We start from the raw sequence: 14,041 nt of genomic DNA, 5'->3' as shown, positions 1-14,041 counted from the left end.
AGGTTTTTTTCCCTTTAAGTCAAAAATTCACCCTTGCTACAGGAAGTCTCTTCTAAAAGGTTCTTAGTTCTTTTGATCATTCTATCTCAGAGATTAGTTAATCTTTAACGGTTCATAGCCCTGTGACTTTATTTCTCAGTCATATCAAAACAGTGCTTGTAGGTCATCAGTGGGAAGATGTTAGTACCTTCGAAGTGGGTAGCTTTTGCTGCAGTCCTTAAAGGAGCCCTCTTGTCAGGCTGGACCTGTGCTTTCAGACAGGAAATTCCTACAGATCTGTAATTCTATTCCCACAGGTCAGAGTATTAACGAAAAGATAACATTTCTGTATTTGCTGATCGTTTACGTTACTTGTAGCTGCAAAGCTACCACTTACAGCAGCAAAAGCACCTGGGTTTTGAAAAACACTTCTGTCTAGGCTGCTTTTAGGATCAATTTGACCTTCCTCTGTCTTTACTGCAGCTTTCAGTGATAGCAGAGTTTGCCCGTGGTTTACAGCCGCAGTTACTGCAGTTCAAGGAGTCACAAAGTTAGAAGAGACTCTTGGCGCAGCCATTTCTCCCAGCTATGCTTCCCATTGAAAAAATAATAATAAAAAAGAGTTAGCAGCCATTACAGAGATTTTAAATCATCCCAAAGAGGCAATATAGAGGCATCCTCCTATAGCTTTTAAATATGCTGGCTTTGTTTTATACCGTTGAGGTAACGCAGAGCAGCTATGCTGCAGCAAAGCCTCTTTCCTTTCACCAGGTGAAAGGTGTATCCAGTCAGGCCCTTGAGAGAAAACATCAAGAGCATATTTTAGCTCAGCAAAATTCTGTTTACATCCGACACAACATAGTGGTAAAACTTTGAAAAGCAGCAAGCCATTAACAGGTTTGTTTCTCTTTGGCTGGGCCATGCGAGATCCACCAGTTTTCAAAGGGGCCAAGATGATTTTGCTAGACAGCTCTTATTGATGGGACAGAGGCCATGGAGAAGTATTTTAGAAAGTGAAAAATACATTTAGGGACAATGAGGTTTTACAAGTCTTTTATCACTTCAGTCTCTCAAGGGCTTCCTCTGGAAGATTTTTGTTTCTGGAGACCAAGAGAGAGTGTCAGCAATATTTCTTCCCAGTTATTCTCTGATGCAGTGCTGGACTGAAGGATTAAATTAAGCTCTTTCAAATTACAGACTGTTAAAACAGAAGTGTCCAAAGAAATGGATTCAGAATCATTCTTCCTTACTTTTGTACACTTATGAGATTCTTAAAGAGAGATGCAGTGAACACACTAACAAGTAATCAGCATCTTCAAAGCAGGCAAATCTTTTCTGCGGTGACTTTTAGTACTTGAAAAAGAATGGTACTAACTACTCTATTTGGACTTGAGCCAGGAGTGGCACAGACAGACAATGTGCAAACTCGGACAACTCAATCAATGAATGTCAGTCCTGATTTGATGAGACTTTGTGGAGGCATGGCATTCATGCTGCTCTTTAGTAATATTCAAGCAAAACGGGTAACTATTTCCCCCCCAGGGATTTACCTTTGCTATTAAGCTATAAATGTGCTAAAATAAAAATATTGCTGTACTCTAGAACCTCCCTCACAGAAAGCAGTTTCCTTGCACTCATTCTGTGATCCAGTAGCACTGTCTGGGCAGAAAAGAGCAATTCAGCCTTCGTTCCTGTATTTTCTGTTTGGGATGGTCTCTCCAGTTGTCTCCCAGTACATTGGAGGCAAACAGCTGTCCAAATAACTAATTTCCAGTAAACTGTCAAGTAGCTACTTATGTAGCTACTTGTGTGTACAGCTGCACGTCTGTGTTATTGATTGACCACCCATGAGATTGTGCTGGAAGTCGATAAATGCTACAGGCTGGATATTAGAAAGAGTTTCTTCACCCAGAGGGTGGCTGGGCACTGAACAGGCTCCCCAGGAAGTGGTCATAGCACCAAGCCTGACAGTGTTCAAGAAACGTTTGGACGATACTCTCAGGCACATGGTGTGACTCTTGGGAATGGTCCTGTGTAGGACCAGGACTGGAGGATCCTTGTGGGTCCCTTCCAACTCAGCCTATTCTGTGATTCTGTAGTAAAATTGCTCACTTCTGAGTCAGCAGAACCTGCTTATTCCCTTCCCATCAGGATCAACACCTGTTTACAGGGTAGGGAGGTGTTTCAGGCAAATACTGTCAGCTTGCCACAGATCTAAAATTAGAGTACCAGGGAATTGCTAAATGTTATGAATGGTGTAGCTTATGAAGCTCACAAAAGGATGAGGACAGTAACATTTGCTTCTGATCTAATCCAGGATTTGAACTTAGCTTCCAGAGGTTAAAGAACACCACACTAAGCTCTTGCACCATGTAGCCTTTGTTACAGATGCTTAATAAATAGGTCTAGCACTGTGTAATCTGTGTTTTCTGTTAATGGCTACCTCAAGTTTAAATATTAACAGTATTGATAAGGTATTTTCTAAACTGGTGCTGAGGTACTCAAAGCTTTGAGACAATCTGTAAGGTACACTCTAAGTGTTCTTTTTTGGTGAGGGATTTGTGAGGGAAGGGAACATTAATGTGATTTGAATCATAAACCACAAGCCATGCCAGAGCAGGAGACAAACACAGCATGGTCTTAGGGAAATTATTTCTCTTGGCCTTAATGACTGACCATGCAGACAACAGAGCTCCTTAACACTAATATTCACAATGAATAAATACCAAGAAAAGTGACAGACTAAGCAGATAAATCTGTCTGGAGATGAGTATATTTAGAGATGGATGGGACACAAGGAAAACAGCTTCCAGAGTACAAAGAGTCAGGTTTGTCTTTCCCCAGTTGTGAATAATGTATTTAGGATCATCTGTGGCATCACACATTTCTTCACAGCTAATACGTGTCTGTGTTCTGGTGGCCATAAGATCGTCTTCACTTCCCACATTATTAGGAAAAACTTCTTCTGGAAAGGGTTGTCAAGCTATGGAATGGGCTGCCCAGGGAAGTGGTGCAGTCACCATCCCTGGAGGTGTTTAAAAAACATGTAGATGTGGCACTTGAGGACGTAGTTTAATGGCGAACGTGGTGGTGGTGCTGGGTTGATGGCTGGACTTGATGATCCTAAAGGTCTTTTCCAACCTTAATGATTCTATGATTCTATGTCTACTGTGACATGTGCAAAAGGAGAAAAGAAGTCATACCCGTGGCAAAGAAAAGGAGTGATCCTAAACCAGGTGGTGATCAAATGATATTTTCTGGAGAGTTATATTAGAATTGTCTGGGGGAGGAAAAAGCGATAACCAGCCAGTGCTAAGAATATAAGACACAGCTAGCAACCATGGCAACTCTAATATTTAACTACATAATCCAGGGTCATTATCTAGTAATAGCAATATAACAAGTGCTCAAAATAACCAACCATCCCACCCCTTTCACCCAAACTTAGATACCCCAAAACATCTGTTATGGAAATACATGTGTGTTTCTGGAACATAAATTAAATTACATTCTGCGCCCTAAATGTGGTGTGCTCTCGCTTCCACACCCTTTTCTTTATTTTCAATCGTGTCTCCCATTCCACAGTGATTTTTTTCCCTTGTACTACATATTCCTGGCATAAATGGGAAGAGTTGGAGTGAAGAGAGCAAACAAAGCTATGACTATATTAGCAAAAAAAAAAAAAATCTACTCAGTCTTCTTTTAAATTCTTTCAATTTCTTACTTCCTTTTTTGGTCTTCTTCTTGAGTAACTTCTTTTACCCTTCTTATTTGCTTTTGTCCTTTTATTTTCCCTTTTTTGAAACTGCAGCCTCTTTTTCCCTCACACATTTCCCATCTTCCTGTGAAATAGTTGTCATCTTCTCTCCCACTCCCAGCCTAATACATTCTTACACCATCTACACTGCATACAAGAGAAAGGGCAAATAAGTTCTGTTCTTGCCTTGATGAAAAGCAATCCTCCTCACATCAATGACTTTTGATACTTTGGCCATACCTGATGCTCACAATTCAGTGAGAGAAAAGTCAAGCTAAGCCTTTGAAAAGTTGTAAAAGATTAAATATTTTTGACTATTTTAAAACGATGTTTTTCAACTTTCTATTTCTTAAAGATACCTCCTTTAGAAATATACCTGCATATATTCTTTCACGTATAAAGGTGACACTGAGGCTTGAAGGCTGGAACAAATATTGTTTAAAGTAGAATGAACTTAATTACTTTTTTTTTTTTTTTTGTACTAAGAAGGTCTGACACTGCTATAGATATTTATGCCAGCTTAACTTAACGTTACCTTACCAACATATAGAAAATATTTGCTCCATCCATTTTCTTTTTTTTTTTTTTTTTCTCCTGTCAGTCATAGCCTTCAGTATTCTGTGTGCACAGTGTTCTATCAGCAGGCACCACCAATGCAGAAACTGCGAGGTGTGACTTGCCATTGTAATTACACAGCTGAGTTATCTGTGCAGCGAAGATGGGAGCACTGGCAAGGGTATCATCCAACAGAAATTGTGGTTGCATTTGGGAAAAACGAACACTGAACAACATTATAAAGCTGTTTGTTCCCATTAAAAGGGATGAAACTCGATCATTGTACATTTTATCAAAGTAGTATTTCAGTGGAATAGACAATAGATAACAGGTGCATTAGGCAGTTGTGGATCTTTATTTCCATTTTCCAGTTTTAAATTCAAAGGTAGAAGATAAAGACACCCACAACAAGGGCAAATTTCAGAAAGCTCCAAATGCCATCTTTTCAATTTGATCAGAACTACTTTTGAGGTTCCAAGCTTGTCCATCTCATCAGACTTTTCTAAAAAGTCAAAGCATCCATTCTAAGAATGTCACGCTCAACTCTTCCAGTGATGGGGCAACCACAGCTTCTCTGGGCAACCAGTGCCAGTGCTTCAATACCCTCAGAAAGGAAGAACTTCTTCCTGCTATCTAATCTAAACCTATCCTCTGTCAGTTCAAAGCTATTCTCTCTTGTCCTATCTCTACATGCCCTTGTAAATAACCTCTCTCCATCTTTCTTGTAGGCTCCCTTCAGGTACTGAAATGCTGCAATAATTAGGTGTATATAACTACATAAGTGTGCTCAGGTTTGTAAGCCTACATGTGTGTAAAAGTGTATGTGTCCTAATAACTTTCTAATCCCCCTTCCAATTTTAACCAAACTTCATGCAGTGAAGAGGTCCCAGTTAGTTTCTGGAAGGTTTATTAAAACAGAAAGTAAAAACATTCCTTTCTGCTACAGAAAGGAATATTACCCCAGCTGGGAAAGTCGGTCTCATGAGACCTGCTCCAAAATACTACAAAATAGAGAATCTACCTGGAGGGGAAGTTATAAACTGTTTACATTTGGAGAAAAAAAAAATTCAGTTGGCACTTGCAGCTTGTTAAAGCTCAAAATCAAGCAACCAGTGCACCAATCTGTAGGAAATTGCACGTCTTTGATCCCGGTGATCTAGGACCACGTCTTCAGATTAAGAGACATGGGCAGTGGCGAAAGGTGCTGCACTGATATTTGTCATGTTTAGGCATTTCACAGCTATACAGCATGTGAACACAAGGCCACAAATATGTAATTAGAAGGCACATAAGAATCACAGTAAAATAATTCCATTTGTTGCCTTATTCAGCCATTCTTAACATGTGTTTACTGGGGCATGGAATCCACAGAACAGGTTCAGCAGAGGTAGCAGTGGTGGAAACATCCTGGCATTGTTTCGTTGTTGTCATCCACTGGTGGAATGAAGAAAAATTCCAGCCTGAAGCCCATGAATTGATTCAGAGTAATCACTGCAGAGAGGCTGACACCTGGGCTCAGAAGTTGATTAGGACAGCTGTGAGCTCTGGTAAACAATTTTGTGCATGTACCTGCCATTGTCAAGAAGCTAAGTATTTCTAATTCAGCTAGTACCACAGACTCCATAGGTTAAAAGATGGCATTCAAACAGGATATATTTTTCATTTAAGAAAGTGCAAAAATAATAATATAAATGTCTATAGTTATAATAATAATAATAATAATATGAATGTCTAGTTTATAGAGGCTTCAAGCATACTTCATCAATAGCCATAACTGATTCCAGGATGTGTCAGTAATAATAATGGATTTTTATCAGTAGACTCTAAAATCCAAATGATCCAAATGATCTAAGGCCACCTTTTGGGTTTATAGATATAAAGTCAAGCACTTAAATGACCATTTAATATTTTACATTCTATTTGGATTTTCAGAATAGAAAAAGTCACATGGGTTTCCACTGAATTCACTTGATTACTAAATACATATGTAAGTGGCTTATATTAGACAACCATATTTGACAAATCATTGCAAAATTATTTGAATTAATTATCTTTTCCTCATCTTTCCAAATGTACCAATTACATTTGATTGATCAGGTTCATCAGGAATGATGAATCAAATCCAAACACTGCATTTTCATGCCTTTTTTTCCATGCAGGGACAATGTAGTGTTATTCTCCTCTGGCTATTTTTTCTTCTCTTTTGTGCCAGTTTGTCAGAACCTGAGTGCCACACAGATCCTTCAGTGGAAGAGGATTTGTAGTGGGAAACCTCAAGCAGCTCTGACACTTTAAGCCAAATGTAACTATATTGTGACTGTAGCCATCAACCCCCACAAACACATCTCACTTTCTTACCCTGCATAGTTTGGATTCAGGGAGTTCTTTGGCTATCTTGTAAGAACACAGGTTTTCAGTAATTTCCCTCCCATTAGCTTGATTCTGCAGCTAAAGATTCCCATGGATGCAAACGTGGCTGAACTTCAGCTGGGTCAGCTGGGTAGGGATTTCACTACTCACCCTCTTTCCCCTCTCTGAATTACTTTTTTAGGTTTCTTGTGGAGATGGACTGAGAGCCACAGCGTGCACTTTGCCATCTAACAGCCATGCAAAGGATGACAGGGCTGTGTGTACAGGCCACAGACATGAAAAAAAGTCTCCAGCTTATGCACTTTGGATACAAACACCTAAAATGCCAATGTGTACAGAAACAGTGCAACTCACAAAAACACATCTACCAGTATTGTCAAGCACTCTAAGCCTTACTGAGGATCTGTTACATTGGTCATGAAGACGTATAAAGTAAAATTTAAAAAAAAAAAATTCCCTAACATCAAAAAGGAGATTTGCACCAGTTGAACTGGATTGTTATGTGACCTGGGGGCTGTCAGTGAAGGTTTTAAGGGGCATACACTTTGGTGAGGGTCTGGAACTGTGACAGCTCTTAGTGAGTCCAGTTGATCCTATGGAGCAATGGCCTATTTGTACTGTGACTGTCAGGCAGAGGTCTGGTATAGAATCACAGAGTCATACGAATGATAGAATGGTTTGGGTTGGAAGGGACCCCAAAATCATCCAGTAACAATCCCCCTGCCACGTGCAGGGACACCTTCCACAAAACCAGCTTGTTCAGAGCCCCATCCAACCTGACCTCAAACACTTCCAGGGATGGGGCAACCTGTGCCAGCGCCTCATCGCCCCCACACGGAAAAATTTCTTCCTAATATCTCATCCTCCTAATATCCAAACCTTGGCCTCTGTCAGTTTAAAGCCATTCTCCCTTTTGCTATCTCTTGTAAATAGTCTCTCTCCACTTTTCTTATAGGTTCCTTTCATGTACTGGAAGGTCACAATTATAAGGTGTGTGTGTATATAAGTATATACATATGTAAGTATATATGTATATAAGGTCGGAAAACATTATGTGAAAACCTCACGTTTAAAACAGGATTTTACAAGGAGATTATACAACAGTAAATCCTTTGGGAAATTTACTTACTTTCTTTCTTCCAGCAGAGCAATTTCTTTCTTGACTTCATGGTACTCTTCTGCTATTTTGCAGTGCTGTTTATACACCTGCATAGATTCCTTAGACTCGTTGCAAGGAGGCAGAGGCTTTAACAAAAAGAAAAAAAATACACTGTTTTGGGATGAAATATTAGTTTAAAAATGCATATTTTGAAAGATCCAATATTTATCTTAATTCCTGTGAGAATTTTCCCCCCTTAACTGTAGGATATTGCCAACTATTCCTAGTGATGGCCTTTCATGGAAGGAAGAAACCCCCAAACGAGCCCACTTCCCTGCAAAAGAATACACGTAAACCTCCAAACCTTGTAAGAATTTTCAGAACTCTCCTTGCCAGTTTTGCAAAGTATTCCTAAAGATCAGTTAAAGAGAGATTACATCCCTTACATCCCTCTTTTTCAGCTACAGTGAGACATGAATGCTAAGGTTGATGCATTGCTCAGACCCATAACACACATGAGGTCTTTTCACTGCAGAAACTACAGCTCTGGGCAGAAGGAGAATCTGAGTGCAAACAAGCTCTTATTCCCCAGTTCTGCAAGAAGAGAACAAAACACATGAAAAGACACAGACTAAATACTCTTTGCAATACTCAATACAATGCTTATTCCAGTTTATTCCTAAATGGGAGAGGGCTGTGAATTGGAACACTGGGGTTGATTCTGCTGGACTCAACAGGAGTTACACTGCTGACTCCAGTGCAGCCAGGACTTCATGATGGGTTCTATCCCAGCAATATCTCAGGCTGTAAACAGCTTGCTCAAGACAATACCATTTCTCTGCATCTCTATTTCCTGTAGAAGAAGGGGATATGTTTACTTAGTACAATGATTATGAGGGTTAAATCAGCTTATTTGCAAAGTGGTTTACATTTTCCTGTAAAGCACAGGTGAGATGGAGCGCAGAAGGATGATGGTAATTAAAAAAAAAAAGAAAAATCAGGTTAAAAAAGAGACACATTGAAGACAAAAGCATTATATCTCCTATCCTAAGTACCAATATCATTGCTGCAAAACTTTAATGTTTTTCTAATGCACACTGAATGTAATAAATATGGCAAATATACCCACTCAATCCTAGAACTCCTCATGTGAATTTCAGGTGAGATCTTGAAAAGACATTTTTGGTTAAATGTAGGTACTTTTTGTTCCTTAAAAAGAAAGCTGCTTAATTCAGGCTTCAGGCTTATCACATTTTGGCTATAACACTTTCAGGAAGTACTTCTAAGTTATTAGCCATGAATCTGTTGACTGTAAATGAACTCCAAATAGCATGCTTGAGCCACCTGTTTGAAGCAAAAGGAAACACTTAAAATAGTTCCCTTACTGCCCAGTTAAAGAGCATCCAAACGCCTTTCACAATATTAGTAGATTATTTTACATTTCTTGCTGTCCTACTTTGACTCTTCTCTGTAGCATAGTATTCCTTTAATGACATTTTATTAGGAAAACAAAACCAAAAGTCATTAGACTTTTCCTATTTATGATCTTCTAACCCTTTTTTTTAAATCTAAACTGGAAAATTAAACTTAAAATTCAGAGACAAAGGTTAAAACCACTTTTATCCAGAGACAGGGTAAGTTGGTTCAGATGTAACCCAATGCACAGATGTAAGTAATGTATGGATCTTGAGAGTACTTGTAGATAGTATGTGATTCCTCATGGAAATTTTAACACAGACACTCATTTCCCATGTTCTGAATGCAAAAAAGCTGCAGCAGAATTGTTTCACAGGACATTCTCTCTGATTTTGAAGATTTTTGGTTCCCAGGGAAAGGGCAGCCCATTCCTTGATGAATCTAATCCCTAGGGAAAGGGCTTTTAATTGCATTTCAATGTGGATGAGCAATAGCACCATTCATACAGCCACCCAAATAATAAGCATAAATTTAACAAGACAGAATATAGAAGTCTCAGTGCTCTAATCCAAGAATTCAAGGATGAGCCAAAGTAGCATCTCTGGTATCTGCCAGAGATCAGCCATCAACAAATGCGTCACAATAAAAAAATTCTGAACAGCACCAAAGGGAAAGTCCCCAAACAGTGATACTTCAAAAGAAAATCAAACCAAACCAAACCAACAAAAAAATCACCTTGGATTTGCTTCCAACTTAGTTTCTGCTAATCTAGCTGGTTTAAATAGTTTAAAAATTAAACAGTATTCAGTTTCTATATTCCAGCTTCCCACTCAAAAGATATATATAGAGAGCTAAAAATTATCTAGTCATGCTGAAACTTAGTATCTAAGTTTCACTTAGAACCAGTTGCTGATTTTCAACCCCCTTCTTACCACTGTCCTCTTCAGTGACATTTTTTCTTACACTGATATTTTAGCACTTAAAATAAACTTACAACAAAAAATACAATCGGTTTACTAATGTTCTGTTCATGCAATTATTTTCAATCATGTCTGATTGCATTAAAGACTATGTAAAGAACTTTTTTTAGTGTATTTTTCTTTAAAACATAGATTTGATTCTGTTTTCATATGACTAGATAGAATCATATAATTGAATCATATAATAGAATGGTTTGGGTTGGAAGGAACCTTAAAGATCATTCAGTTCCAAACCCCTGACATGGGCAGGGACACCTTCCACTAGACCAGGTTGCCTCAAGCACTGTCCAACCTGGAATTGAACACTTCCAGGGATGGGGCAGCCAGAACTGGACAACTTGCCTTGTTCTTTTGCAATTTGGAAATTTCTAAGAAAGGTTTTGGTGATAGCATTTGGTGATAGATGTCCACAAGTAATTTCTGGCCAGCAGGATATTAAACTGGCCAATGCATTCATTATTTAACAAATGCCTCTGTTGCAATCACATGAGAAAAGGAGAGATGCAAGTCTCCATTCCACCTGGAATGACCTTTTTGAATGCAAGGGACCAGACCATGGACAGTGTTGCAGATGCTACTCTGATGGCACTCCATAAAGTCTGTGTACCATTTTTTTGGTGAGAGTTTGCTATTTTATCCAGGTAACTAATTACAATAGGCATGAATAAAGTTCAATTTGCAGTGTGTACATTTTTCACTCAGAAGCAATCAGCTATACATTTATTTCCTCTTAGGACAGCCCAAGCTTGATACTTCATGTAGTACCTGGCCTGTCCATAAATTAATACACATAAAACCATACCTGCTAGACAAGTCAAAAAACATCACTGCCAAAGAAAGTTACATTTAGTGGCAACAGTTGCTACTTTTAATCCTGTTTATTTCAGGCTTCAGCGTCATCCACCCTCATTTCTCAGTGCTGGCAAGATAATGCACATGCAGGATCTCTGATTTTGCTCACAAAGCTATTACAAAAGCTACAGCTCTAAGTTATGCTAGTGGTCTATCCTATTATGCCTGATTTTCAACAAGGTCTGATTTTATCTTGGTTGAATAACTCACTGTATTACTGAGAAATGGTCTATGGGACCATTGTAATTCACCATAGTTTGTTTGCATTTCCTTTTTGACTCAACTGTGAAAAAGAAAATTAAAACTTTCTCCTGAAAATGTTGACGTTTCAAGAGAAAATTGTATCAGGCAGCTTTGCCAGCTCATGTTAACTTGTCTAGAAAGCACTATTTACCACTGGTCTAAGTAAAGAGTGGTATCTCGCTTTTTGTAAATTTGGTAACTTTCAGCTAAACTCTTGTGGAAAACTGGAAAGTTCAGTGCCAATATTTTGCGTGTTCATTATACAGCCTTGTGTACTCTTCCATGATGGAAGAAACCACATTATTCCCTGAAAAAGTAGCACTTTGCAGCTACTTTTTGTTGTGCAACTGGAACTCTTTGACCAGTTTCAGATACTTGTTTCAGGATATATCTTGCCTAGTCTAGTTTTACCATGAATGTAAGCAGCTCTTTTTCCTCCAAACAGTTCAGGTCAACTGGATAAGAGCAATTGAGACTTTTGCTCTCCCTTGCTAAGACATTTTCTAACTTCAGGATGGTGTTCTGGCTTTGTGAACATCCATGTCTTACATAACCTAAGACCATAGTTATTATAGCAGCATTACAGGAAATTTTTCAAGTTCATATCTAATTTTAGAGTACCCCAGAACTCTAGGAATTCTTACAGAAATTAATATTAAAAATATTAATAAATATTAAAAAAATACATCATCCTCTTTAAAAACGCAGTATACTTTTAAGCTTTCTAAAATAATTTTATGTGTCTAACAAGAATCTTGGCATTCAGTAGAACCAATTAAAGTTTTAGAGTAAACAAGGTTTCTGCTAAATGCTTATATCATGCACAACAAACTGTCTCTTTCATAACATTTTCATTGCTTCTTTTGTACAGGCATTTGCCACTAAAGCATGAAAAACTATCCTGTGGCTTAGAAAGCTGATATTATAAATGCTTGGAGCTTTTTCTCTGTTGCAGCAATTTTGTTTTATTTAACTACAATAATCTCCACAGATTTGTAGTACAAAAATACAAAATATGACATAAATCCCTCTCAAGCTCACAATTTCATGAGAAGACATCACAGAATCATAGAATGGTTTGGGGCTGGAAGAGACCTTAAAGATCACCTTGTTCCAAATCCCCTGCCATGGTCAGGGATACCTTCCACTAGACCAGGTTTCTCTCAGAGCCCCATCCAACCTGGCCTTGAATGATAAAGAATTACAGAACACCCTGTGCATCCATATGCGACTTGTGTTCTTCCCTCTTCAGGATCAATTTCCCACCTGAAATAAAGACTTTGAGGGAGAACAGGAGATGAACTGAGCAAGTCACAGGAAGTGCTGGAACAGGACAGGCAACACACAGGGCATAGCAATGCAGGTACTTAACTCTAGATAGTTTCCTCTGCATTCAGTGACCTGAACAACAAGGCCTTAGATGCTGATGTAGGGGTCTAAATATAGCAGACAACCCATAGCAGAGTGTCTGTCAGAGGGGCCACCACCCACTCTATGGATAATCAAGGAAGTGCCTTCCAAGGACCAGTCCAGCTTTTACACAAGGAAAAGGATAAAGTTTCCAAGTGACAAAGTGACAAGTGTAGCCCTCACTGCACTACCCACCACTCGACTCACACACAGCTGGGGGAAATAACAAAAGCCCAAATTAGCATGTGTTTTATTCTCATTCAAACTATTGCTCATAAGTGAGAAGAGAATAATTTCCAATACTGCAAACAAAAGAAAGAGGTTTATTAATATGAGTTTTATTTCAGTGATAATTTAGCAGGAACTTCTTCATAGTTTCTTTTTTTTTAACAATAAAGCTGCGAAAGACACCTACATACAGCTTAAACTGCTCTGTTCTCGTATGTAGGGCTTTTGTGTCTAGTTTACCACAAACCAATTTTGATTTAGGTTAAAAAAAAAAAAAGATAGTAGTTGAGTTATTTCCTTACAAATTGCTTATTGGAGTGTGTTCCTCTCAGTGCAGTAGAAAAATGTAACATTCACACTGGCAATTTGAAAATAAAACATTTCTAGTCTGAACCTACCTAGTATATCAGAAGACACAGACTGATCATTTTTATTCTTCAGAAAGAAGCTGTAACTAGGACCGTCCTTTAGTGAGAGTCCTTACAAAGAATTAGCTCTTTGCTGAGCCTCCTAGAAAGACCTTCTCTCCAGTCAATCCTACCTCTATCTCTGCAGAACCAGTGCTGGTGCTTGGACAGCAGGGTTTGTTACCCTGCCTTGAGGGGGCTGCAGTGAACTTTTCCCTGCCATCAGATAGTGGTGAGAGGGGGGCAGGTATGGTAGAATTGTGTGAGGAAAAGTGGGAACACTAGGTAATTCTGCTCAAATAGCCAAGCTGTCTGCCAGGGCCTAACATAGGAGGACGAGGGCTTGAAACCTAAAACAAGAGGTGCAAATTGCTGGGTACTCAGGCTGTGGTCTGCTGCCTGCATGCACAGAATTCCAAGTGACTCAGTGAACTTACATAGCATTCAAGCTGCTTTCAAGATCCACCCTGAAGACCAGCTAATTTTGGCTTTTTTTTGTTTGTTTGTTTGTTTTTAAAACAGGTTTCAAAATTTTCCTTTGTATGTTTGAAACCTGGAAAGTTACTACCTTTTTTTTTTTTTTTTTTTTTTTTTTTTTTTTTTTTTTTTTTTTTTTTTTTTTTTTTTTTTTTTTTTTTTTTTTTTTTTTTTTTTTTTTTTTTTTTTTTTTTTTTTTTTTTTTTTTTTTTTTTTTTTTTTTTTTTTTTTTTTTTTTTTTTTTTTTTTTTTTTTTTTTTTTTTTTTT

At 38.3% G+C, this 14,041-nt stretch overlaps 1 protein-coding gene across 3 annotated transcripts in view; it reads right to left on the bottom strand.

The window, feature by feature from the left end:
* MAP3K7CL (MAP3K7 C-terminal like) overlaps window positions 1–14,041 on the bottom strand; it is a 31,757-nt gene that overhangs the window by 2,726 nt on the left and 14,990 nt on the right. For all 3 annotated transcript variants that reach the window (XM_027887087.1, XM_027887088.1, XM_027887086.1), the window contains one exon: window positions 7,791–7,906. In XM_027887087.1, the coding sequence (XP_027742888.1) occupies window positions 7,791–7,906 (116 nt within the window). The remainder of the gene's footprint in view (window positions 1–7,790; window positions 7,907–14,041) is intronic.

Source organism: Empidonax traillii, unplaced genomic scaffold (assembly GCF_003031625.1).
Source record: "Empidonax traillii isolate 1590-97213 ecotype Southwest subspecies unplaced genomic scaffold, ASM303162v1 scaffold203:size1130161, whole genome shotgun sequence".
Classification (NCBI taxonomy): Eukaryota; Metazoa; Chordata; class Aves; order Passeriformes; family Tyrannidae; genus Empidonax; species Empidonax traillii.
Note: the sequence above shows the minus strand (reverse complement) of the source record. Positions and strands in the feature narration are given on the sequence as shown.